General features: G+C 42.2%; 2 protein-coding genes and 1 pseudogene across 2 annotated transcripts; 1 reads left to right on the top strand and 2 right to left on the bottom strand.

The window, feature by feature from the left end:
- Nucleotides 1-222: 222 nt before the first annotated feature.
- Nucleotides 223-5,066, bottom strand: LOC139881663 (scopoletin glucosyltransferase-like; annotated as a pseudogene).
- Nucleotides 5,067-13,395: 8,329 nt separating this feature from the next.
- On the top strand, nucleotides 13,396-14,853 carry LOC139881661 (scopoletin glucosyltransferase-like). Its single transcript, XM_071866107.1, has one exon. It carries the CDS (start codon nucleotides 13,396-13,398, stop codon nucleotides 14,851-14,853), a length of 1,458 nt encoding a protein of 485 aa, XP_071722208.1.
- A 4,054-nt stretch (nucleotides 14,854-18,907) lies between these two features.
- On the bottom strand, nucleotides 18,908-20,425 carry LOC139881660 (abscisate beta-glucosyltransferase-like). Its single transcript, XM_071866106.1, has one exon. It carries the CDS (start codon nucleotides 20,423-20,425, stop codon nucleotides 18,908-18,910), a length of 1,518 nt encoding a protein of 505 aa, XP_071722207.1.
- Between the last annotated feature and the right edge of the window lie 4,579 nt (nucleotides 20,426-25,004).

Below are 25,004 nucleotides of genomic sequence, written 5' to 3'. Positions count from 1 at the left end.
TCCAGGCACAGAGCGAGAGTGCGACTTTTCTCGCCCAAATAACATCTAGTCTTTATTGCTAAATGTATTGCATCATACACCAAGGATGTTAGGAAATAATGCGGGAACAGAACATAACAGTAGTAAAAATCTTAAAATGAAAGCATGGCACATATTATCGACGCAATGAAAGAATCGATAAAACATTCACGACTCGAACATAACGGGACACTAGAATAGGCTTCATTTATATTCACGAGCAGCTTTGTGTTGCATGAGTTCTTCAATTAACGATGTCAAATTTGAGTCAGATGATCCACCTTCCCTAATATCCTTCCCGGCATTTCGCCAGGCACACTTGCCTTTCTTCTCATTTCCTCAGCCTCTTCGCCCACCATAACTCGTCTCGCTGCCTTTTTGATGTCATCTCTGCTCACAACATTTGCACCAATTCCGAACTCAGCGAACTTTTTAGATCTAACGCCAATCTCGATCCCTAGCACTTGAGTGACCAACTTTTCATTATAGAATTGCTCAGCAAACATCGGCCACGTGACCATTGGCACACCAGCACGTATTCCTTCCACTATTGAGTTCCAGCCACAGTGAGTCACGAATCCACTGATCGACTCGTGATCGAGAATCAACACTTGGGACGCCCACCCTCTTATGATTAGGCCCCTCCCATCCATTCTTTCTTCAAACTCTTTTGGTAACCAATCTTCTTCTTCATCTTCATCTTTCCTCACAATCCATATGAAATCTTGTCGAGATGCCTTAAGCCCCTTTGCCAATTCTACCAGCTGTTGAGGACTGAATTTGGTCAAGCTACCGAAACATGCATAGATAACTGAGTTGGGCATTTTCGAATCTAGCCATTTTAAAGATTCGTGCTGGCTGATGGATGCTTCCATACCCCCTCAATGCTTTATCTACAGTATCTCTATTGCAGAGTGAGACAGGACTGATATGTCTAGCCTTCCTTCTTAAGACATTCCTGTAATGATCGGCATAATCCTTTTCCAGTTCGTAAAAGCGGTTGAAAATGCTTCCATAGCCCTTTAGCTCTGATTCGACTATTTCTTTTGCTAACTTGGAAAAATCTATTTCAAGTTCTTACCTTAAATATTCCGGTAGCTGAGTCCTTGTCAGCTTTATTTCCTAGGGAGGTGAGGCACACTGAAAGTTTCTGATTCAGATGAAACTCTCGAGTGGTTGATATAGTGCGATGACTCTCATCGTGCACATGGCAAAGAAACTTATCCCTCCAAAGGCTAGCCTGGGAATTTTCAACTGAGCAGCAACATCGGTAGCCCATGTGATGGTTTTTAATGATGGACTTAAGGCCCGTCCGCCCATGTTGGGCCTAAAAGCCCGGCCCACAGGATTAGAGCCCATGGATGGAGGGGACGTATATAAGGAATGAGATAAAAGGAGAACGCACCTTTTTGGAATAATTAACGTACGTACGTCCCTCTCCTTCTCTCTCTCTCCCAAAAGAAAAAACAATAAGGCACAAGGCGACGTTTCTTCTTCCCTTCAAGGTGAATTGGTGTCATCGGATCGAACAACGCCAAATTCTCTTCTTCTTATCGGCGTTGGTGTTTAATCTGTGGCTAACAAGGTACGCTCGAATCCGTGGTGTGCTTTAGGATCGGTGATACGTGATTTTCCCGGGCTTGTCTTCCGCATTCGTTTTAGGGGTTCGTTAATCCCAACATTGGTATCAGAGCCCAAGTTCATGTTTTCCTGACCCCTTTCATGTTTATTGATTGATTTTTCGCTAAAATAATCGGCCGACACGGATCAGGGCGCAAAATCCTGACACCCGAGCACTGTCGTCCATTTTTTTGAGTTTCTGTAAGTCAAAATCGATTTCTAAAGGCATAGGGTGAAAGGGCTCGTCGAGACGAGTCGACTGTCGCCGGGAGGCACCGCACGCGCCCACGCGTGCAGCCAGAAGCCACTGCGCGTGGGCGCCACGCACCGGAAGCGCTGGCTCAGCCAGCGCGTGCGCCACAAGCACCGATCGGCGAACCGGCACGTGCGCGCCACCGGCCGGAGAACCGACACGCGCCGGTCGGCGAATCGACGAGTGCTGACGTCACTGTGACATCACAATAACCGTCGGGATGACATCATCGATGACATCATCGCCGACGACCGTTGGACAGCCAGTCACCAGCCAGCGACCCGACCCGACCCGACTCGCATTGAAGCCCAACACATGATGCGCACGTGCCGGCTGACGTCTGCGTGACGTCAGCCCGCGCACGCACGCGGCACGTGCCGCTCGGTTCGTTCGACCCGGCCCGACCGGTCCGACCACCGGCAACTTGACCGTTGACCCGTTGACCGTTGACCGGAAAAAAAAAAAAAAAAAAAAAAGAATGTGTTTCTTTTTCAATTAAGTCTATGTGGATTATATTTGATCTCTTATTTGTTCTGCATTTGTTGCAGGGACAGTTCTGCATTTGTTGTAGAAACTATGCCTCCCCTCAGTTTGTACACACCTATTCGCATAATTACCGATGAACAAAAGGAAAGGCTTTTTAAGCTGATAGCTGAGTTTACTGATCATCGATGGGAGAGTAGTGACTTAATTGATCACATCCTTAAAGTTAAGGGAAATTTCAAAATGTCATATGGAATGGTCGTCCTATACCACAGTCAGAGATGATGCGATTTCTCATGAACACCCTTCCACCTAAATGGCAAGGAGTGTTGAATCGCATATGGGATATCAACAGAGCTGCTTTATATAAGAAAATTGTGATGGATTTTGTAGATGATTATTATAGGATTGTTACAAGGGAAAAGATCAAGAAATTGAACAAAAGAGGATCTTTCCCAGTTCGTGTGCTGACTTGGTGTTAGATGTATTAGCTAATCTTTGTTAAATGTGCTTTGTGGACATCTTATGTAATGTTTACTACCTGATTGTTGTTGATGTAGCAACCGATATGTTAGTTGTAATATGTGAAAGCATTATTGTTTTATTGGATATCAATTATTATTTGTTTTCTGTTATTACTAGTTGCTGTGGATAGTTATAGAAGTTTTTGTAACTTCATAGAATTTATTTTGCATAAGATAATTATATTAATGATAGTTTTAAGTTAGGATTTTTGGAGGATGATTGAAAAATTAGTGACATTTTGATTCTGAAACCTTACTTGAAATTGTTCATTAATATGATGGGTCTGTGCAAAATTGATGCATAAATAATAGGCATTAACTAATTCGTGCATATATGTCTAATGTGTTCAGATCAATGGCTTCAGCCACAAAGAGCATAGTTGCCGAGCTGAATAAAGGTGAAAAGCTCAATGGTGACAACTATGAAATATGGCACATTAAAATCCAATATGTGCAGGAAAAACAAGAGGCACTTGAAGCTCTTAACTTGACCATGGTAGAACCTGAAGAAGGAAACACTGCACATCACAAGAGAGATAAGGAAGCTTTTGCTGCATGGAAAAGAAAGAACTCTCTTGCTCGCATCACGTTACTGAGTAACATGGAAAATGACGTCATGCAAGAGTTTAGGCGTTTTGACAATGCCAAAGAAATGTGGGAAGCATTGGCAGCAAGATTTGGTCATACTTCGATGACCAGACTGAGGCAGCTCACTATTAGGTTTGACTCATATAAGAAGCCTCATGGTCAGACCATGAAGCAACATCTTAGAAAGATGTCAAACATAATAAATGAGCTGAAAGATGCTGGCCATGTCCTCACTGATGAGCAGCTAGTGCAAGCAGTGATTCGTTCCTTGCCTCAGAGTTGGGAGCATATGAAGGTGCACCTGACCCATAATGAAAATATCAAAACCTTTGAGAATGCAGTACGCCATCTTGAGCTGGAAAAGGACCGCCTCTTAGTGGCTAAGCCGGATGCTGAACTCTATCATGCTAGTTCTAGCTCACATGGAGCTTCAAGTTCCAAGCACAAACACCCTAACTGGTTTGATAAAGGGAAAAGCAAGGAAGCAGGTCCTTCAGGGAAGAAACCCAAGTTTAACCAACATGAAAGAGGAAAGCGTCCTCATATGAAGAAACTTACAAGGGTGAAATGCTACAACTGTGACAAGAAGGGTCACTATGCTCGCGACTGTCGTGAGCCAAAGAAGGTATACACCCCTTGTGCTTTTCAGAACTTTGCTTTTGTGTCGAGTTCTGTATTCTTGACTGAGTCTAATCCTTTGTGGACTGTAGATTCAGGAGCGACAGACCATGTAGCGAAGGAGTGACAGACCATGTAGATTCAGGCCACCACTTTTTAATGATGGGCTTAAGGCCCGTTCGCCCATGTTGGGCCAAAAAGCCTAGCCCACAGGATTATGGCCCATGGATGGAGGGGACGTATATAAGGGAGGAGAGAGAGGGAGAACGCACCTTTTTGGAATAATTAATGTACGTACGTCCCTCTCCTTCTCTCTCTCTCCCAAAAGAAAAAACAATAAGGCACAACGCGATGTTTCTTCTTCCCTTCAAGGGGAATTGGCGTCATCGGATTGAACATGGCCAAATTATCTTCCTCTTATCGGCATTGGTGTTTAATCTGTGGCTAACAAGGTACACTCGAATCAGTGGTGTGCTTTAGGATCGGTGATACGTGATTTCTCGGGCTTGTCTTTCGCATTCGTTTTAGGGGCTCGATTTAGTGTCAAATCCGTTTTTTGGGGATCCGTTAATCCCAACACCATGGAAAGAATAAATCTGCGACTAGACAATTCGATCTATGTTCTTCCAGGATATGCAAGACCGGCTCCTGGAGCAAGCTCAGGGCCTTCCAGAATCTATCCAACAATCCCGCCTGATTTTGGCTCCAAGTGACTGCATCCAAATTCTCCCAACCTTCTGGCGACCCTAATTTGACGGTCTGGATGTTGAAATCCAGACCCAACTGATGGACTCTTTCGATTTGCCAAGAAAAAAGGGTTGAACAGATTGGGGTGGTGACGATGGTGACTTTTGCACCTCTAGTTGCAAAGGTTTTGGCCATGTCCATCATATGGATATCGTGTGGCCTTGAAGCACCAATGGGAGAAAGAAAATATGCAGTCGGTTACTTTCATTCTCCATACAGAGGGAAAAAGATTGAGGCTTTGCTTCGTCTATGCAGATTGCAGAGTTTTATGAAGCTGGCTAACGTACTTCGATTTGAAGTATGTGTCTATGTCCGTACATTGAGGAAAGCATCACAGGATACAGGATAAGAAGACAAGTCCTTGAAAGGATAAGCCAACTCGCTCAGAATCACATATCCTCATGTACACATCTGTGAGGAAGCACCGGAAATTTCTTACCCAGCAAGGAAATATAATGTTTCCTAATGAAGGAAATATACCGACTAATGGTATGACCAGAAGGAACATAGCAATCCAGTTAAGTGGCTGGTCAGGTATTTCAAAAGAATCTTCATCGAGGATATTTTTATTCTACAGTTATAATGAGGAGAAAAAAGGCATTGAAGTTTCTATAGGCTGACCTGAATCTAGAGAAGCCTGCATGATTTGTGAACATCATTTGCTTGTTTTACGTCATTTTTCTGATCTGGGACTTTTCAGTCTTGAAGGATATAAAAGTGAAAAAGTAGTCAGGCCTCACTCTATCACCATCAGCGTGTCCTGCCTATGTGTGGAGTGCTAGAAAATGCATGATTTATGTATTGACATTTTGACTCGACACAGTTCCAACAACAAGAGAAAATTTCTCGGCAGCAAATTTCCCATAATTTAAAAGAATAGCAGAAAAACAGTTCTAACAATCGCAGGCCTGAAAAATGATAAATAAAATCTATTGACTACAAAATTCAATTAATGTCTAATCGACAAGGTAAGGAGCATAGAAGGCTTAGTTTGTAGCACCCATAAGATGATAAATTCTTACTTAAGTTCGACAAGAGAATAAGAAGACGCAATACGAAAAATCCAGTCGAAAGTTACATTGGAATTTTGGTTAACATAAATTGTTTTTTAGTTTTCTGCCTCTCATATACAGTAGGAATTTTGGTTAATGTAAATTGTTTTTTCCCCTCGTTTATGAACGTACTCAAGTAATTAGAAATCTGCCCCTCAATTGTAGAAGGAATTATCACTCATTTTCCAGAAGATAATATAATCTGATGCACGAACATTCCTACAGGCTACATTCGCTATAGTGGAATTTTGGTCAACGTAAATTGTTTTTTCCCCTCGTTTATGCACGTACTCAAGTAATTAGTAATCTGTCTCTCATATACTGTAGGAAGGGCAAATATATTCACATTGCTGGAAGCAATATGTGCTGTTCAAGACAGAAGGGAAACATATTCACATGAACGGCCAGTTATCGCGTCCTTGTGAATCAAGAACATGTTCATCTCTTTGACCAATCCCCTGATAATACGAACATGACATAGCACGAGGCCACCACTTTTGTTCGGGAGCTGCTCTATTTAATCTCAGTTCTTGAATCAAAGAAGTCAAGTCTGTGTAGGATGATCCACCTTCTTCGACAGCCTCTCTTGCCATTTCCTTGTGCACTTTTACCCTTCTTCTCATTCCCTCGGCCTCTTCACCCACCATAATTCGCCTCACTGCCTTCTCAACAGCGTCTCCTCTCAAGTTATCTCCAACCACTGTAGTTTAACCCCTATGCCAATCCTACCCTGAGCACATCGGTCACCAACTCGTTGCTATAGAACTGCTCAGATGACACGGGCCCATCAAGACCAGGCCCATGTCTTAATAGACAATCTCAGCCCATCTTCATTGAATCTTCGCCACTTATCACACGTGAAGTCAAGGCAGTGGACAGAAGAAGCAAAAGAATAAATAAATAAATAAATAATGAGAATCTCGACCGTGAAGAAGGAAAAAGGGGAAGAAGAGAAAAGAAGGAAAAAATTTCATGCGTAGCCAATCCAAACACCTCGACTAGCCAAAGTAACTACGAATCGCAATGCCTAGTAAGTATTGAAGCCAATGTTTCGTCTAATGGAAGTAATTTTGGAAGTTAAGACACAAATTTGCAGTTATTTAAATTTTGAACTACGAGGTTTGATTAAGGAGTTTTTCAAGCTGCGATTTTTGTGGAAATTGTAGTCTAGGGCGTTGTGAAGCAGTGGAGTTTGATGAAAGTCGATTTCAAAGTATGGTTTGTTTGGAACGATATTCCAAAGTTTTGCATGTGAGTTAAGTATAACGAATAATACATGTAAGAACAAAAGACAACTGCACCAAGCTTCTTCAAAGCGCTTAGGACGATTTGTTGACAATTGAACGTGGCTTAGCTATTCGTTATATCTTAATATCATTTTTCGATTAATTGATAGGAATGCGACTACGTCGGCTCAAGTAACCGTTGTAGGTTGGCTTTCAGCTTTTCTGAGGTGAATGATACTAATTCTCCTAAGAATTTTTAAACTCATGTCATCAAAACAATGAAAATTTTATATTTAATGAGTTATGAATAAACATGTCTGTTGCATAAAATTTAGATCAAGTATTTACTATGTTTTGATATTTGTGAATGATGTGAGAATTATTTGGTGAAAATATATATTATGTCTAATAAACAATGTTGAGAAATATTGTGTGTGTGTGTGTGTGAAATGTTTTATGACATGCATTTGGTTTGATTCGATTTATAAATCAGTTTATGAGATGAGTCTTGAAATGATTTAAGAATGTTTTATGAAAAGCATTTATGGAGGATGAGTTGAGTTGCAAAAGCTCTTGGTGATTGATCTATGAAATGTATTATGATATGTGAGATTGTTTATGGTTTAGATTTCTAGGGCTAAAGAATGACGATTGGGTGCTCAATATTGCCGTGAGCCCGATAAGGGGCTTGCGGATATACGCACACCGGATATACGCACATTAGTCTATATTATCCTTGCGGGCTAAGCTATCGATTAATAATAAGTGGAGATGTAATCAAGGGAGAATCGTGGTCACCTTGTCATAGGGTATTATGCGTGATTATGGCTAGATACATGAACATAAGTTTAGTTGACGAAATGGACCATTAACGTATATTTTTATGAGATCAACCAATGGGCTGAATCATTGGTGTTTGATTTTTTTTATTATCTCAAGTGTTCTTATTATGAATATATTATGTTAAAGTAAGAAATATTAAATTTTGGTTTTGAAGGTTTGTTAAATTTTAGATTTGATGAAAGTGAGTCATGTCTGATTTTTAAATGTGCATAATGATTATTCGATCTGCTAGAAAAAATGTATTACTCACTAGGTCATGGTAACTCATTCCTTCTTCTTATTATGTTTTTCGGCCTCTTCAGTTAGTGGCCGTCATAGTAAAAGACTAAGAGTGTTATCGCGTGAACTTTTGGGAGTTGGATATTTTGGGTATATAAGTGAGATTACGTCTTTTGGGGAAAATGTGGCTTTGTCACTCCCTCATTTACATAGAATTTGGGGTGTGACAGATTCCTTCCAATGTTGAGTTCCACTTGCAATGGGTCCGGACACTCCAATTGATCCGTGATTGAGGATGAGGACTTGAAGTGCCACAGTGTTCTTTTTTTGCATTGTTGCCTACCATCCTTGGTGCGTGACGCATTACCTTTAATGATTAAAGTGTTCTCACACTCTGCGTGAATGAATGTGAAACTACAAACAATTTTAAAAATTGTTTTTGTAGCATAAAGTAACTTACCTCCACTAAATGTGATTAGAGGCCTGCATACAGGATAAGGACAGTATTAACTATTGTAAAAGTGTTCATTTTAATATCAAAACTTTTCAAATGATCATTTAAGTTTTATAGTGATCACTTAAGTTATTGCAGTGACAAAAAATTTGATGTGACTTACCAAAATGTTTTGGGACTAAATTGTTCTCATAAGTTTTAGCACTAAAATGATTTTTTTTTTTTTTAAGTTCTCATGCAAAAGATAATCTAAAATTGTGCGGTGCATGATTCATGTACCGAAGACTATCACAGAATCCATTCATTTTCACTACAGAAGTAGTCCATTTCCACAAGACCCCAATCCCCGTTGTTCAATCCCAAAAGAAAACAAATGCGAAGTTACGAGAGGTGAAGAAAATTTTACCTACTTCTCTTTCTTTTTAGGGAAATATGTAGATTTTCGTAATTTTTAAGGAAATTATTTGGAGAGAACGTTTGCTCCATTATTTTGCTTTTGAGACCAGCAAAACAAAGAAACATAATGGCAAAGTCGGAACATTTACTTTATGATTTTAGCTGTTGGTTCATGTCGCTCTTTCGTCAAATTTCTGATTTTTTAAAATTAAGAGCAAAACCTTTTGTAAATGATAAATTCAGTTCCAAAACTTTATAAACACCGCTTTAATACAAAAACTTCTTAAAACATTCATTTAAGTGAAGTCGGCAAGCCACGCCAAATTTTGAAGGTGATGCCGCGTTTTCCCGCTGCAATTTGAACGAGACAGGAGCAAGTTTCAAGCTTCATCGACCACATATTTGATTATCCGAAGTGAGATTTCCATGCACAAAAAATGCGACATCCTGATTTTCAAGTCTGATTTCGATAAAATGAAATTGGCATTTCATCGGCGCGCTTATGACATTATTCTCTGAGAGGCCCCCCCCCCCCTCACGAGATAACTAGCCTATCGGATGAAACCATTAAGGAACTTTAACGCAATAAATTTGAGAATTCGACCAGGAATCGACTGCTCGACTGAGTTGATATGCAATGATCATTACGACATTGTCAGAAATCGATCAGAGACCGGAGATAGGTTGATTCGATTGAAGTATATGATCAAAGTGTGGGTGATTCCACATGATTGCAAAATACTCGTCGATTGACATTAGACTGATTTTTCTATCGTTTTGGTACCCGGTGCCCGTAATTGATACCTCGGGATTTTCACAACAATCAATAGTCGCCAATGTATCGAAGATGTACAATGTGACTCGAGATAAATCGATCACGAGTCAATTACACCAAAAATTCCTAAAAGTTACCCAGTAGACTAGGTCATGCTAAAAGTGCGCCGAATTGAAATTAATCGCGAATTTGAACCCGATTTTAGAAATCGAAAGTTCTATTATGTCACGATTTACTTTAGGAACGTCAACTCATCGTCCAAAGATTTTTCAGAAATTTTGAGATTTTTACGGAAAACCGTTTCGAACGTCGCGAAAATTAGCGAAAATTTAGATCGGCCAAATTGATTGGATTTTTTGGGTGTCGATGGCTTGCATAAATGGTATGGCCTTTTTCTTCTACATCATTAGACATCAAATTTGGAAATTTGATAAAGAAATTGAAGCCTAAGATGTAGAAAATTCGGAGCATGATGGGGGGTGCAACTTTTGGGCATCAAAATTGATTAATTGTGGGATTGAAATGTTGAGAAAGTATTACGAGACCAAGTAGATAGGCTTGAGGACTTTTGAGGCCAAAATCATGATGAGTATTAGATATTTATTTGAGTTTTTGCTTCCTTTCCCTTAACCTTCTTCGCACGTCTCTTCCTCGTCCCTATCCATTCTCTCTCCCTCTCTCGTATGCGACCGCCTTCCTCAACCGAAGCTGCAGCTCCTTCTTCATTCGATTTTTCTCTCTGCCATGTCTTCATCCTTGGCCAGCATCATCATCAATTCCTTCCCCCACTCACAGGAATCCACCTCCACCGAAGTCTTCGCTCAACGCCACACGCCCGTTTTCCTTTCCGCCGATCAACTATGGCAACTTGTGCCCACGCTGGTGACCCCAAAACCCCACCAATTCTCCACCTTGCTGCCACACCGAAGCAACTCCACCGACTCTTGTCACCAGCACACTCTTCCGGTCAACAAACCTATGCACGAAGCCTCTTGTTGACCCTACAGTAGCCGGTTTCGTCCACGCGTCTTCCTCAGTCTCGCGTCTCCATCTTTTACTGCCAGCATCGCCCGAAACTGCTTCTCTCTCCATCATCCGTGCATCTTCAGTCCTCGAATCCAGCTCGTGTCTTCGGCAAGTAAACGCCAGCGACGTCGTCCACGCTCGAGCGACACCAGCAGCTCCTGCACGCCTTCTTGTTCGGCCCATCCCACCGAAGCAGCCCAACTTCCAGTTCATTTGAGGCCAGTGTCAGCAGCCCAAGAGGTCAGCGAAGCCCAGCAGTTCTTTTTATTGTTCGGCCCAGTAGTCAAGCCTTTAAAGCCCATGGATCCAGCGAATTCTTCAGCCCAGTGATTTTCAGTCAAACTCCAGCAGATTCAGCAGCCCAAGCCTGCGAGGTCAGCCCCTTCAAGCCCAGTCCGTTTCAAAAAAACAAAGCTCAGATTTGGGCTGAGATTTGTTGGGCCCGTTTTAGGCCCGGCCCGAGTGTTCGCCGACACCGCCGAAAATTCGGATTTCGGCTGTTGTAGTGTTGTCATCGCAGTGAACCGGTTTTCGCAATTAACCGATGAGTTTATACTCTAAACTATGCTTAGTAGATTAATGACGTTTAAGGGATGTTTAGATTTATTTATTTAGGGATTAGGTGGTTAGTTAGATTAAATTAGAAATTTAATTATTTAATTGAGCATGTTAGGTGGTTAGCATGGTTTAGCTAAGGCTTAAATAAATTGTACTATTTATCTAATAGGGATCAAGAATTTTCCGAGTCCGTATTGGTATTTAATTTAATACTTTTGGCCAAGGTTAGTATTTTTAGAAATTAAATTGATTTAATTTATTAATTTTCGAAATTAATTATTTATTAATTATTTTTCCGGAATTTAGGCTGGGATAGCCGGTGACCGTAATTTCGTATTGATTGCAATGGTGTGGTTAATTTCTACAATTGATTGTTAATTGTGTAAATTGAGTGCTGATTGGAATTTTGAGTATTTAATTTTGAAATTGGTGGATTTTGATATTTATTTAGAAAATCGTGGGTGTCGGGTTTTAACACCGAAAATGGATTTTAAGTACTATATCAAATAGTGGGGTTTGAAAAAGATAGGTATCAGTCTTCTAGTTCGAATTGACCGTGTACTCACACACAACTATTTTCGGGATGTTTTTAATACGAAGAAAATAAGCTAGGATCACTATTTTAATAGAGGCATTTGAGTGCAATGCATAGTGTCATGGGCCGAGATTAAATTGGTTGTGTTGGTTAAGAGAAACCCTCTTGGGCTGTTAAGCCGGATGTTACTCATTCATTGGGACTCGGGTTGCAGTAGATTCTGGACCTACGCCCTTTCGGGGAAGCCGTCTAATTGAGAGACGTCGCCTTGCTCAAAGGAGGTGAGTCAATGTCTGGTAATGCTAGAAGACCGCCAATAGAGTTGATTGTACCCTTGACGGGTGTAATTAACAATTGGAACGCTTGATGGTTGAGTTTGATGCATTGGATTATGGGACAAAATTGTGTGACATGATATGAGACGTGTCATAACGATTTGACCTTATAATCTGGACCATTGTGATTTATTGAGTTGAGTGATGCGATTCAATTGTTGAATGTATCGATTCTATACATAATATATATGAACTGTGCTGACCTGTAGGGTAGAATTGAGGCAAAGTAAGTCTTCTATGCTAATTGTATGATTGCATGGTTAGGACGCTTTTGGGCGTATTTCCCTCCTAATTGGGATTTAGAGCTTAGACTCGCTGAGATTTTATCTCACCCCATTGTGGGACAATATTTTCAGTGTCATCAAGTGGAGGACTTGGAGCTGAGAGGAGGTGATCGGAAGCATAAGTCAGTTAGGACCGCTTCTTTTGGAAGGCTAGTCTTTTGTAGTCTTTTGGTGATAGACTTTTGTACATGACTCAATGTATATATAGAGCATGTTTGTTTCATGAATTCGTATCCTGCTTTTCTATCTTTCATGAATTCGTATCCTGCTTTTCTATCTTGAGGTGATTACTGTCAGGGATTTCTTTTCGCTTCCACATGTGCAATAAAATGGAAATGGTCGGCCACTCGTTCTAAAAAGTCACAAAATTTTATTGACCAAAGAGGGAGGGGTGACAAAAAAAGTGAGGAACCTTTCACATTGGATGTCGCATAGCGAATCCTAAAGGAAGGCCCATCTTTGTGCAATTGGTCATGCATGACGTTTCTGCAGAAGTCGACAAGTGAGTAAATTGCCTCTTTCAATGATGGTCCTACAGCTTGCAGGCTTGACGAAGACGTAAGAGATCATGTAATCTCGACTAGAAGACGTACCTATTCCTCTCATCTTTCGGGTCGCCATATAAGCAATATTTGAGTGGAAAGAAATCCAACTTGTCTTTCTCTCGTCCCTGTATTCTTTACCCCCAAAACCCCTCCTTATATATTTGTCCCAGCTTTGAAGTCTTTAAACAAACCTCAGCTTTCAAAAGTCAACAGCGTCTCTACTAAATCTTTCTCGCGCTTCACCGGCCTCATTCCTAATACGTTCTTGTTTGCAGAAAGTTCTCCTGTGTGGCCAAATGGATAGTGAAAGCCATCAGCTTCACATTTTCTTCTTCCCCTTCATGGCTCCCGGCCACATGATCCCAATGATCGACATGGCCAAAATGTTCGCCATGAGAGGCTGCAAGTCCACCCTCATCGCCACCCCCCATGACGAGCCCACCTTCTTGAGATCCATCGCGAAAACCAAGGATTCGGGCTTCAACATCAATGTCGTCACGGTGACATTGCCACTGAAAGACGTCGGCTTGCCAGAAGACTGCGGCAGTCTGAGCAAGATCACTACGATGGAAATGCGCATGACGTTCATAAGAGCTGTCATGATGCTCGACCGACAGATCGAGCTGCTGATAGAGAAACTCGCCCCCGATTGTCTGATCTCAGACATATTCCTCCCCTGGACAACCGAGATCGCAGCCAAGTTCGGCATTCCTAGGCTCGTTTTCCATGGGTCGAGTGCCTTCTCCATGGCGGGGATGGAATGTGTGAGGCTTTATCAGCCTCACAAGAAGGTGTCCTGCGATTCAGAGCCCTTCATCATCCCCAACTTCCCCGGAGAAATCACATTGTGCAGGATGCAAATGCAGGACTTTGTCAATGAAGAGAACGAGTTAACCAAGTTCGTCAACGTGATGAAGGATTCGGAGAAGACTTGCTTTGGAGTCGTCATGAACAGCTTCTACGAGCTCGAGCCGGCTTACGCTGACCATTACAGGACATTCCTCGGGATACGATCCTGGTTTGTCGGCCCGCTTTCGCTGTGCAATAAGGAGACTGAGGACAAAGCACATAGAGGCAACGAAGCATCCATTGACCAGCACGAGTGCCTCAAGTGGCTTGACTCGAAGCAACCCAACTCAGTGATCTACATTTGTTTCGGAAGCATGACGAATTTCAATGCTGCTCAGCTCCACGAGATCGCTGTCGGACTAGAAGCATCAGGGCAACAGTTCATCTGGGTGGTAAAGAAGGACCCTAATGCGGAAGAGGGCAAAGAAGAGTGGTTGCCTGATGGGTACGAATCAAGAATCCGAAACAAGGGCCTCATCATCAGGGGCTGGGCTCCTCAGGCGCTGATTCTTGATCATGAGGCGACTGGGGGGTTTGTGACACATTGCGGGTGGAACTCAATCCTGGAGGCGGTCGCAGCTGGTGTGCCAATGGTGACATGGCCGGTTGCAGCAGAGCAATTTTACAATGAGAAGCTCGTGACCCAAGTGCTCAAGATTGGGGTCGACATTGGGGTGAAGCAGGGGGTCATCCCGTTTGGCGACAGCGTGAAAAGCGAGAGAGTGGAGGAGGCAGTGAAGAGAGTCCTGGTGGGTGAGGAAGCAGAGGAAATGAGAAGGAGAGCGAAAGCACTTGCAGAGATGGCGAGAGGAGCCGTGGAAGAAGGTGGGTCTTCTTGGTCTGATTTGGGTGCACTGATTCAAGAGCTCAAATCGCACAGATTGGCTCACACTAAGAAGATCTGATTCATGACCTGGAGCAATCAATCTTGAACTTTTGCTTCAAGAGAATACAACTGAAGAAATGGAAGTCTTCTTTTCTGTTTCTGTTGTGGTTTCGCAGTAGAGAGAAATGCTGGATTTGCTGCTTCTTTTTATGGGATTTATTCCAGCAATGTTACGATCATTTAATGTGTAGGATGTGAGTTCGTTTATTTAGCTCTCGAACTCTTTTGTGCCGATGAAATTAAAGTCCGTCTCCTGGTTTACAATCTCAATGGCGAGATGCCCTGCGTACTTTTCCTTTTGCTGAATAGTCTGTCCTTGAGACTCAGCAGGTGAAGAGACCTTTGCAACTTCATATTCCACATCAACAGAGAGTAAAAGGAAAGAAAGAAGGGCAAAAATTAAAAAGACAAGAAGAGGATGACAAACTCAACCCTGTCAGTCGTCAAATGTTAATGACATTCGCCTGTTGCATGATCTTGTGAGATGTATAATTTTTTTTTCTCTTTTTTGGCGCAGTTAGATGTCTATGACTTGGCAGGCAGCAACAATTTTAGAGAAAAGACAGAGGTAATTCCTTTGGTCCTCACGGCAATTTTCCTTATGATCATTCTTTGGGTTTGGAGGTTTTTGCGGCCAAAACCAGATCGGCAATTTCAATATTGTGGACATTAAACTATCACACAATGAGAAGCCTAACGCACGTCATATTCATGGATTGGGCACCTTAAATATGAAGGATTTGCAGAAATTTCTGGTGCTTCCTCCCGGATATGTACCTGAGGACATGTGACTCCCAATTTGTTACTGCCCTTCTCGTGATAAAATTTAGAAACAAGTTAGCTTATCCTATCAAGGACCCGTCTTCTTTCTCCTGTATTTGTGGTGCGCATGTCAATGTATGGCGATAGACATATGTTTCGAAACAAGTACGTTAGCCAGCTTCGTAAAACTCTTCAATCTGCATAGACGAAGCAACGCCTGGATCAATCTTTTTCCCCTCTCTGTGGAGAATGAAAGTAACCGACTTCCTATTTTCTTTCTGCCATTAGTGCTTCAAGGCCACATAATACCCATGATGGACGTGGCCAGGACCTTTGCAACTTGAGGCCCAAAAGTCACCATCATCTTTACCCCTCTCCGTTTCCAGGCAAATCGAGAGAACCTATCAGATGCAGTCATTCCGAGCCAAAATCAGCCGGAATTAGTGGGTAAATTCTCAAAGGCCCTGAGCTTGCTGCAGGATCCGATCTTGCATATCCTGGAAGAATGTTGCCTTTTTCACGGGCATAACATTACCATAGTTGAATGTTGAGCATTAACTTAGTCAATAGAATAGACTATTGACGTTTGACATGATTGAGATTGATAAGTGAAATAGAATGTTGATAATTGATTTATTATTGTGAGTTGATATTGTTTATTAATCTTATACTAAAAAAGTTTTGTTGGAAAGATATCATCAACTTTTGATATTTTACGTATATTGCATATTGAATTTGGGATTGATGAATTATAATATCAATTTATAAAAATGCATAGTGAATTTTTTACCTGCTTAGAAATGATATACCTACTCACTTAGCCGTGATTACTCATTCTATTCATCTTACTTGTTTTTCAGGTTTTTCAGCTAATCGCAAGTAAGATAAGAGCATTTACGTTATTAAGATGCCATTTTGATAGAATGATTTTTGGGTAATCGTTTAAGTTTGAGATGGACGTGTGAGTTTAGTTGTCTGATGGAAATGTATATATCTTTCAAAATTCTAATATTATAATCCAATGGCTCTTTCATCAAATACATATAAATGTATATATTTTGATAACAGGTTGACGATGTCTATGTTTGAGGCCGTGTCATCACCTCCATAATTGTAGAGTTGGGGGCGTGACCAAATCAACCGCACAAGAGAGTTTCATCTGATTTAGAAACTTTCCTTGCACCGCACTTCCCTGGTCGAATAAGAGATAAAAGAGCTATGGAAGCATTTTTAACAGCTTCTACGAACTTGAAGAGGATTATGCCGATTATTACAGGAATGTCTTGGGAAGGAAAGCCTGGCACATGGTCCGGTCTCACTCTGCAATAGAGATTCTGTAGATAAGGCACTGAGGGAAACATCTATCGGCAGGTGTGAATGCTTAAGATCGCTACATTCGAAAAGGCCCAACTCGGTTATCTACGCGTATTTCTGCGGCTTGACCAAATTCAGTTCTCAACAGCTAGTGGAAATCACGAAGGGGCCGGAGGCATCATCTCAACAAGATTTCATATGGATTGTGAAAATTAATAAACATGAAGAAATAATGGATGGGAAGGGCCTAATCCTAAGAGGATGGGCGCCCCATGTGTTGATTCCTGATCACGAGTCCATCAGTGGATTTGCGACTGATGAGCCATGAGTGACGGGAAGAAGCTGTGAAGTTGATAAATTTCACAACCCGTAGAAATTTTCGGATGGGCTGATCTAACACCTGAGAAAAGACAGGAGGAAGAGATGAACCTAAGGTTTCGTTCAGCTGTGAAAAGAGTTTCTCGAGGATGACCAAGATAAATGATTCCCCATGTCCATCCTTTCACAATGATATCAGATGAGGATAGCCCGGATAGGACAAACATATTCAGAGGATAAGCAAAGCTGTATCTGCAGGTCGGTGTCCAGACTTCACATGTTCTCACACTCATCTGTCTGGATCATTAGAAAACTAAACAGCGGCTTCAACAACAGAACAATTTTTATTCAAGCTTGGTGACAAGAAAAGTTGTCTGACTGTGAAGTGAACAAAATCTTACAGAGAATCCATGCTGCTCTGTAACCGGATTGGCCAGTTATGACAAAAATATCATTATCATAGAAACATATTCTCTTACTCGGAGAAATCGTGATAAGTTTTCGAGTTTACTCAGAAAGTTAAGACTAGGCAAACCAGGATGGTGATTCGCACTTTAGTTTTCCCTGTTCTCTTTACTTTCCCTGATCTGGGACCACCTGAAAGCTTCTCCAATGACATATTCCTCCAAGCCAAGCCATCTACAGTCCCCATCAGTCCATCCTGATCCTTGGTGGAGGCACCACTATGATTTTGGTAGTTACTTCAAGTCCAATAACATAGGACATCTTTCTGAGTAGTTCTCTTCTTTCAGGCGTAAGATTATTAAATTGTAAGAATTGCTAGAGGCACCGATTCATTTTTATTCGTCTTTGCAAGTCCCTATAACAAAGAGTTCTGGAGTGGTTCAAGATGTAATTTCAGGGGCTTGATTTAATAATGATAAATGGGGAGATAATACAATCTGTCTCCTGCAGCCATTGAATACAAAAAAGCTAAGGGTGTTAAAAGGTTTGATGAAGGTTCGGTTCAGTTCAGTTCAACCCAAGATTTCAAAGGCAAAGATGAACACGTTCACAAAATTACAGAAACAAAGCAATCCATTTGGCAGGAGGGGACAAGGGCAAAGTTGAAGGAATGGAAAGAACTGTCAGCGAGGACTGGCAATGGAACCGCAGAGAAAGCCGATGACTTTAGAGTTGATGATTTCCAGCTTGACAGGCAATGAAGCTCTCTCAAGCCTTCACATGGCGGCAACAGCTGTGGCGATCTCTACTCCCCTCACTCACTATAGCAACGACGTCATCGAGGCAATGAAGTCCGTCTTAGCTCACCACTGATGCAGCTCTCGTGAGAGTAGACGATGATTTGGAGGTGGTTTTGAAAAGCTTCTTTCTTTTCCCGGATCTGAAGCATATTCATTAGGCTCTGGTTAGGGTTGGGCGGTTTGGGTTAAAATGTAAAAATTCCCAAAATTTTTCATGTTGCCCGACCCTGATAGACCCGAAAGTCTTTTAGACATCCTGAGCAATGTTCTTCTCCTTCCTTTGGAGCTAGTAACTACAGATCTGAAACTACATAATTTCAATACTGCTAGTCATTAAAACTTACAAGTGCGAAAGGTCACAGGCAGAGCTACTGCGTCTATTTTTTACAAGTTTGAAATTCCCTTGCCGTTCACGGAACGCTGAGGTCATGTTGTCCACCGAGATGATATATTACCGACTAGATCACTTCAAAGTTAGACCTTCTTGCGAGACTTGAGCTCTTGAATCAAGGCCTCGGCATCTTCATACGACGAACCACCTTGTTCGACCGCTCTCTTGGCCTTCTCTCCAAGATCCTTAGCTTTTCTCCTCATCTCCGCTGCCTCCTCTCCTCCGTCCATCACTTTCCTCACAGCAGCCTCCACTTTCTCCCTACCAACTGGCGGGCCGGGCTCTGCGTTCCAGGATGTCCATTCCATGCTCCCAACTTGGACCCCAATCCTCAACACATCGGTGATCAACTTCTCATTGAAAAACTGCTCGGCCGAGTGTGGGAAAGTGACCATCGGAACGCCAGCGCTCACGCCCTCCAGAGTCGAATTCCACCCACAGTGTGTCATGTACCCACCCACCGAAGGGTGTTCGAGAATCAACAGCTGCGGCGCCCATCCTTTGATAATCAACCCTTTCCTGGACTCCTTCAACCTCTCTTCAAAGCCACTCGGAAGCCAATCCTCTCGGCCTCCCTCTCCATTTTCGGACGGCTTGAAGATTTTCCCGACTGCCCAAATGAACGAACAGCTCGAAGCCTCGAGACCGTATGCAATCTCAAGAAGTTGTTTCGGGGTCAACCTGGCCAAACTCCCAAAACTAACATAAAGGACAGAGTTGGTTTCTTTAGCATTGAGCCAACTCAGGCAACTCTGCTCGTCAATGGCAGCTTGCTGCCCTCTCTCGGCCTTATCCTCCACATTCCTATTGCACAGCGACACTGGTCCGACCACCCAAGCTTTCTTGGCCATCTCTTTCTTGAAACCTTCCACATAAGCCGGTTCCAGATCAATAAAGCTATTCATTACAACCCCGAGACTCCTGTCCTCCGAATTCCACATCCGACCCCGTGGCTTCCCGCCGCCTTGACTCTTGTGAAAATGCGGAAGCTGCGACCTCGTCATCACGATCCTGTCCGGCAGGCCTGGGATCTCAAATGGTTCGTATTCGGATTGCACCTTCTCGTGAGGCTCGTAAATCCGCATCAACTGTTGAACATAGCGAGAGAAGCAGCCGTTCCCATTGAACACGATCCTGGGAACTCCTACCGCGTCAATGACATCGGCTGACCACCGGTGGAACATGTCGACGACGATGCAATCGGGTTGCCTTGCAATGAGCAAGAGCCTGAGGGGTTCCTGGAGCATGGAGGTGTCGGTGAAGGGGGTGGCCGACATGTCGGAGTTAGGCGGCTTGGAGCCTGGGGGCAAGTCGAGGGGGTGGATGGAGATTGGTCGACCGGAGTCCTGGTCTCGGGCGATGGAGCGTTGGAAGGAGAGGGCGTTGTTAGGGGCGACAACAATGGTGGACTTGACGCCGTGGGAGGCGAAGAGGCGGGCGATGTCGATCATGGGGATCTGGTGGCCTCCTCCCATGAAGGGAAAGAAGAACATCTCCACTTCGTCCGCCATTGATGAATGCACCAGTGAGAGAGAGAGGGAGAGAGAGAGAGGATTTAGGATGGTGCAAGCAGCTTGAGAGTGCACATCTGATTCTCCCATCTTTTTATAGGCACGTTACAGGAATTCATGTTTATTTTTTCAGTTCTCTTTTCCTTTCTAATGCACATACTCAAAATTCTTAAATGGTCATCATCTCAATGAGAAATTATTGAACATGCTTAACCAAAAAAAATCTTATCAACGAGTTCCCTCAATGCACTTCTCAATTGTAGTAAATAAGATAATAATTTTGTCTTCGATTTAAGCATCAGAAAAAAAAAATTGAAAGTGATAAGTATTTTTTATTTAACTGCTTGACGATCGACCGTTAACGAACTGCGATAAAAAGAAAATTAGATCTTACAAGCTTAAATTTACTTGATATCAAAAAATTAGTACTTCCAAACTCAACAACTTGCTTGATTAGTTTCCCAACAAATGTCTTCGAAAAATTCATTAACCATATCCAATTTCATTATGCTAACAAAAGTCATATCAAAACATTTTAACTTTTTTATTTTATTTGATCAGACGTTTCAAAGACATGCTCAGCATTTTCTATATATCCATGGATCTACAAACGCATCTCCGTTCCAAGATCCTAAAAAAACGCAGGGTCCCAGTCAATACGATGCTCAATTTAATAACAGGATCGAGGGGGATTAAGAACTGATTATCCGGTATCTTAACACCGCCCGCAGCTCAAGTGGAAACGGGGGAAAAGAGGCCGATTGCGGCCGGGCACGCAGCCTGCAAAAAGAAATTTTGAATGACTTTATAGAGAGCATTCACATCGTTGAGACTGGAGAGTGCCCACATGACATCTTTCATTGATAATCGCAGAGAAGGTCGTCCTTTTTCTTCGCGATAATCCTGATAAAATAACGAGCGAAATGACGGATGATAAGGAAAACGTCACATCATGGTGATGGCCACTGTGACGTCACTTGCTTTGGATTTTTCCTCCCAATGGCCGCACGTTCACTGTTTGCGCTGTCCCCGACGCAGCTATACTATAGCTTTTGCTGACTAAGGCGGTGACGTCAGCTGACTTAGGCGGTGACGTCAGCTGACAGCCACTTGATTCCCACTTGAAATGGACCACGTTACTTTCGAAAAATATTGACCGCACCAATTGTGTCGACATAACAAATTAAAAATCCATTAATTGAGCGACATGTGTCCATAAATGGTCCATTTGTCAAACTTTTCTCTTTTCTTCTTACCCTATCTATCTTCTCTCGCTACTTTCTTCATTCTTTCTACAAGCCACAAATAACCTCTCTCCTCTATGATCTTCTTTTTGTAACATCTTAATTTTCAACCCTGTTTTCGATGAAATAAAATGGACTTTTCATTGACGCATTTATGGCATTTTTCTTTAAGTTAGCCACTTACGAGATAACTAATTTATTAGGTGAATCCGTTGAGGAATATAAACGTGACTGATTTGAGAATTTAATCAGAAATCGACTGTTCGACTGTACTAATCTATAAGGTCAATACGGCACCGTTATAAACGATTAGTGATTGGATATAGGTCTATTTGACAGAAGCACACAATTGAATTGTGGGTAGTTTCACCTGATTGCAAATTTCCCGTGAAACGGCACTAACCCAATTTTCTGTCAATTTGGTGCCCAGTACCGGTAATCTGGTACCCGTAATTAAAATCTTAAAAATTTTACATTAACTGAGAGTCGTCTATGAGTCGAAGATGCACGACGTGGATCGAAAATAATCGATCATGGGTCAAATGCACTAAAAGTTTCAAAAAGCTACCCGGTAGGTTAGGTCATGCTAAAATCGCGTTCGATCTAAACTAATTACGAAATTGAATTCAGTTTCAGGAATCGGACATTCAAGCATGTCACAATTCATTTATAGGACGTTGCCTCATCTTTCGAAGAAATTTCGTCGAGTTGGGATTTTGTGAAAAAATCGAATTTCGGATAAATCGAAAAAAGAAAAAGCATTCAGATGGGAGAGAGAGTGACCATTTTTGCCGTTCAAGACTTGTTATTTGTGGGAATTTATGTGCAAGAAAGTAAATGGGAACCAAGTAGGTTAACATGAAGATTTTTTGGGACCAAATTTGAAGGAATTGAAGTCCAAATTGATGAAATTCGTAGGCGAGAAGGGCTGTCATATTTTGGTCTTCATCTTGGCTTCAATTGGTGCAAGTTGGTGTTGAAATTAGCCATGGGTAACCTATTGATTATTGTTGGCTGAAGTTGGGCTAAGGATAAGAGTGAGGGTAACACGGATTTTTGCAATTGACTAGTGAGGCCATTGTCTCCCCCTTGTCCCCTCTCTCCCTCACCCCTTCCCTCTCTTTCTCTCTTCGAATGTCTGCCTCCCCCGATCCCCCTCCTGTTTCTGCTTCTCGTTCATTTTTTTCCTTTCAAGCTCGACTCCCCTTCCTTCGATGCTCCTGTTTTATTTTCATTTCCCCTCTTGACGCCAACACTTCCACTCGCTAGTCCCCCACGTTGCTGCCACATGCCCACACCATAAATTCTTCATCTGCTCGACCAAGTCACACCTGCAACCCAGCCCACGTCAGCCCATCTACTTCCTCCTTCACCACTTCACAGGCCAACCCATACGCTGGCGTCCCCCTTGCAGCTTCACCGTCCCACAAGCCCGACAACACTGCTGAAGTTGCTCCTTCGTTGACTCCGCCGCGTCAACTTCTCCACGTGACCAGCCCCTTCGGATCTGAACCGTGGGCAACCCTTGGCCATGAACCTTGAAGGCTTTTTCAGCCTCGATTTGGTCTTCTTGGCGTCGCCTTAGGCCCACAAGTTTCGGCTGCTGTCGCGCCACTATCGCCGTGAACTAGTTTTCGCGCTAAATCGGTGAGTTTATGCACTAAACTCTAATTAATGTGTTAATGATGTTTAGGGGTGGCTTAGTGGTTCGGGTTAGGCTAATTAAGGTTTGGAGACTTAGTTAGCCTAACCAGTTGATTAAGATAATTTAGTTAGCTTAACTAGGTGGTTAGGTACTTAGTTAGTTGATTTAGTTAGTTTAATTAGTTAATTCAATTAGTATGTTAAATTAAATTAGTTAGAACGGTTAGGTAAATTAGTTAGTTCAATTTATTAGCCCGGTTGGCTTAGATTGATTTAATTGAGTGTTTTAAATTAAATATTTTGCAATTTATTTATTTAGTTGTAATTTATTTAATTATTTATTATTTTTCGAAAATTATACCAGGATAGCCAATAGCCGGAATTTCATGCTGATTGCAACTGTGTGCTCAGTTTTATATAATTGAATATTAATTCGTGCAAATTAAGTAGTGATTGTGATTTTGAGTTGTTATTTCAAAAATCGAAAATTTTGGTATTTAATTAGAAAATACCGTACTAATTAAATAGTGAGATTTTTAAAAGGAAATATATCAATTTTTAAGATTCGATCTAACCGTGTACCCACACACGATTATTTTCACTGAGTGTTTTTAATACGAAGAAAATAGGCCAAGCACATCATTTTAATTGAGACATTTGAATGTAATGCACGATATCCTTGGCCGAGATTGGATGCTCGTGTGCTGGTTATGATACCCCGCCACCTGATGTGCGTCGGGTGGCTGATGCTCCTATGTGGAAAGCCATTGACAACAGATAACAGTTGCAGTAGAGGCTGGGCTGGTGCTCTTATGTGGAATGTCGTATTGAGGTAGACATTGCCGTGCTCGATGGTGGGAGATGACGCCCAACTACGTCGGAAGACCGTTGTGTGACGAGTAGATCGTGAGTAATCAATTGGAACGTGTGATTGATTGAGCTATGTGAGACGTCCCAATTAATGTGTGCATTTATTATATGTATTTGTGATATGAATTGTACTGACGTGCAGGAAGAGATTGAGGCGAGGTGAGTCTCATTGGTTGTGTGGCTATGTGGTTAGGACGCTCCTAGGTGTATTATCTTCCTAATCGGGGTTTATGGCGTGAACTCGCTAAGATTTATATTACACCCCGTTGTGAGTTACCATTTTCAGGTCCCTAGTGTGAAAAACTCGGAGCTTGAGGTGGAAGGGTCAGGAGTATGAGTGGCCCAGTAGTTCTTTTTAGAGATAGACCTCTTGTACATAAATCTTAGTGTTGACCTCTGTGTATAAACTAGTTGTTTCATAAAAAGGGTTTTGTGAAATTGTGGTCTTGCTTTTCTATCACATACTGAGTGTTGTCTAGGGATTGATTTTATTATGCTTCCGCATGTACATTAAAATGAAAGGGGTCGGCGACGCTTCCTGGGATATCGCATTTTTATCGACCACCGAGGGATGTGTGCACACACGAGGTTCGGGGTGTGACACCTCTCCTCCCTCTAACTCTCTCCCTCACCTGCACGGGGCATAACAATGTTGTTTACCTACCCTCTCTCTCACCTAAGCCCAATAAGCTCAAGCCCCTGCATCCTCGAGACCCTTTGCACCTCGAGTTGTTGCCTCCCTTCATAGCTTCCACATCTGAGGAGGGCTCGATTCTCGCTAGACCCAGCATGAGTGATCCTCGCTAAATTCCCTCTTCAAATTTGGTGAGGGCAACCTTGGCCTATGGTCGGTTGCCGGCCATGGTTGAAAGATTTGAAGAGTGGGCCTATGAGGGACATGTGTCACTAAA

This window comes from Rutidosis leptorrhynchoides, unplaced genomic scaffold (assembly GCF_046630445.1).
Source record: "Rutidosis leptorrhynchoides isolate AG116_Rl617_1_P2 unplaced genomic scaffold, CSIRO_AGI_Rlap_v1 contig180, whole genome shotgun sequence".
Classification (NCBI taxonomy): domain Eukaryota; kingdom Viridiplantae; phylum Streptophyta; class Magnoliopsida; order Asterales; family Asteraceae; genus Rutidosis; species Rutidosis leptorrhynchoides.
The sequence above is the reverse complement of the archived record's forward strand: the minus strand, read 5'-3'. Positions and strand labels throughout refer to the sequence as shown.

Coding starts and splice junctions, on each gene's coding strand:
- LOC139881661 (XM_071866107.1), top strand. CDS start 13,396: ATGGATAGTGAAAGCCATCAGCTTCACATTTTCTTCTTCCCCTTCATG.
- LOC139881660 (XM_071866106.1), bottom strand. CDS start 20,425: ATGGGAGAATCAGATGTGCACTCTCAAGCTGCTTGCACCATCCTAAAT.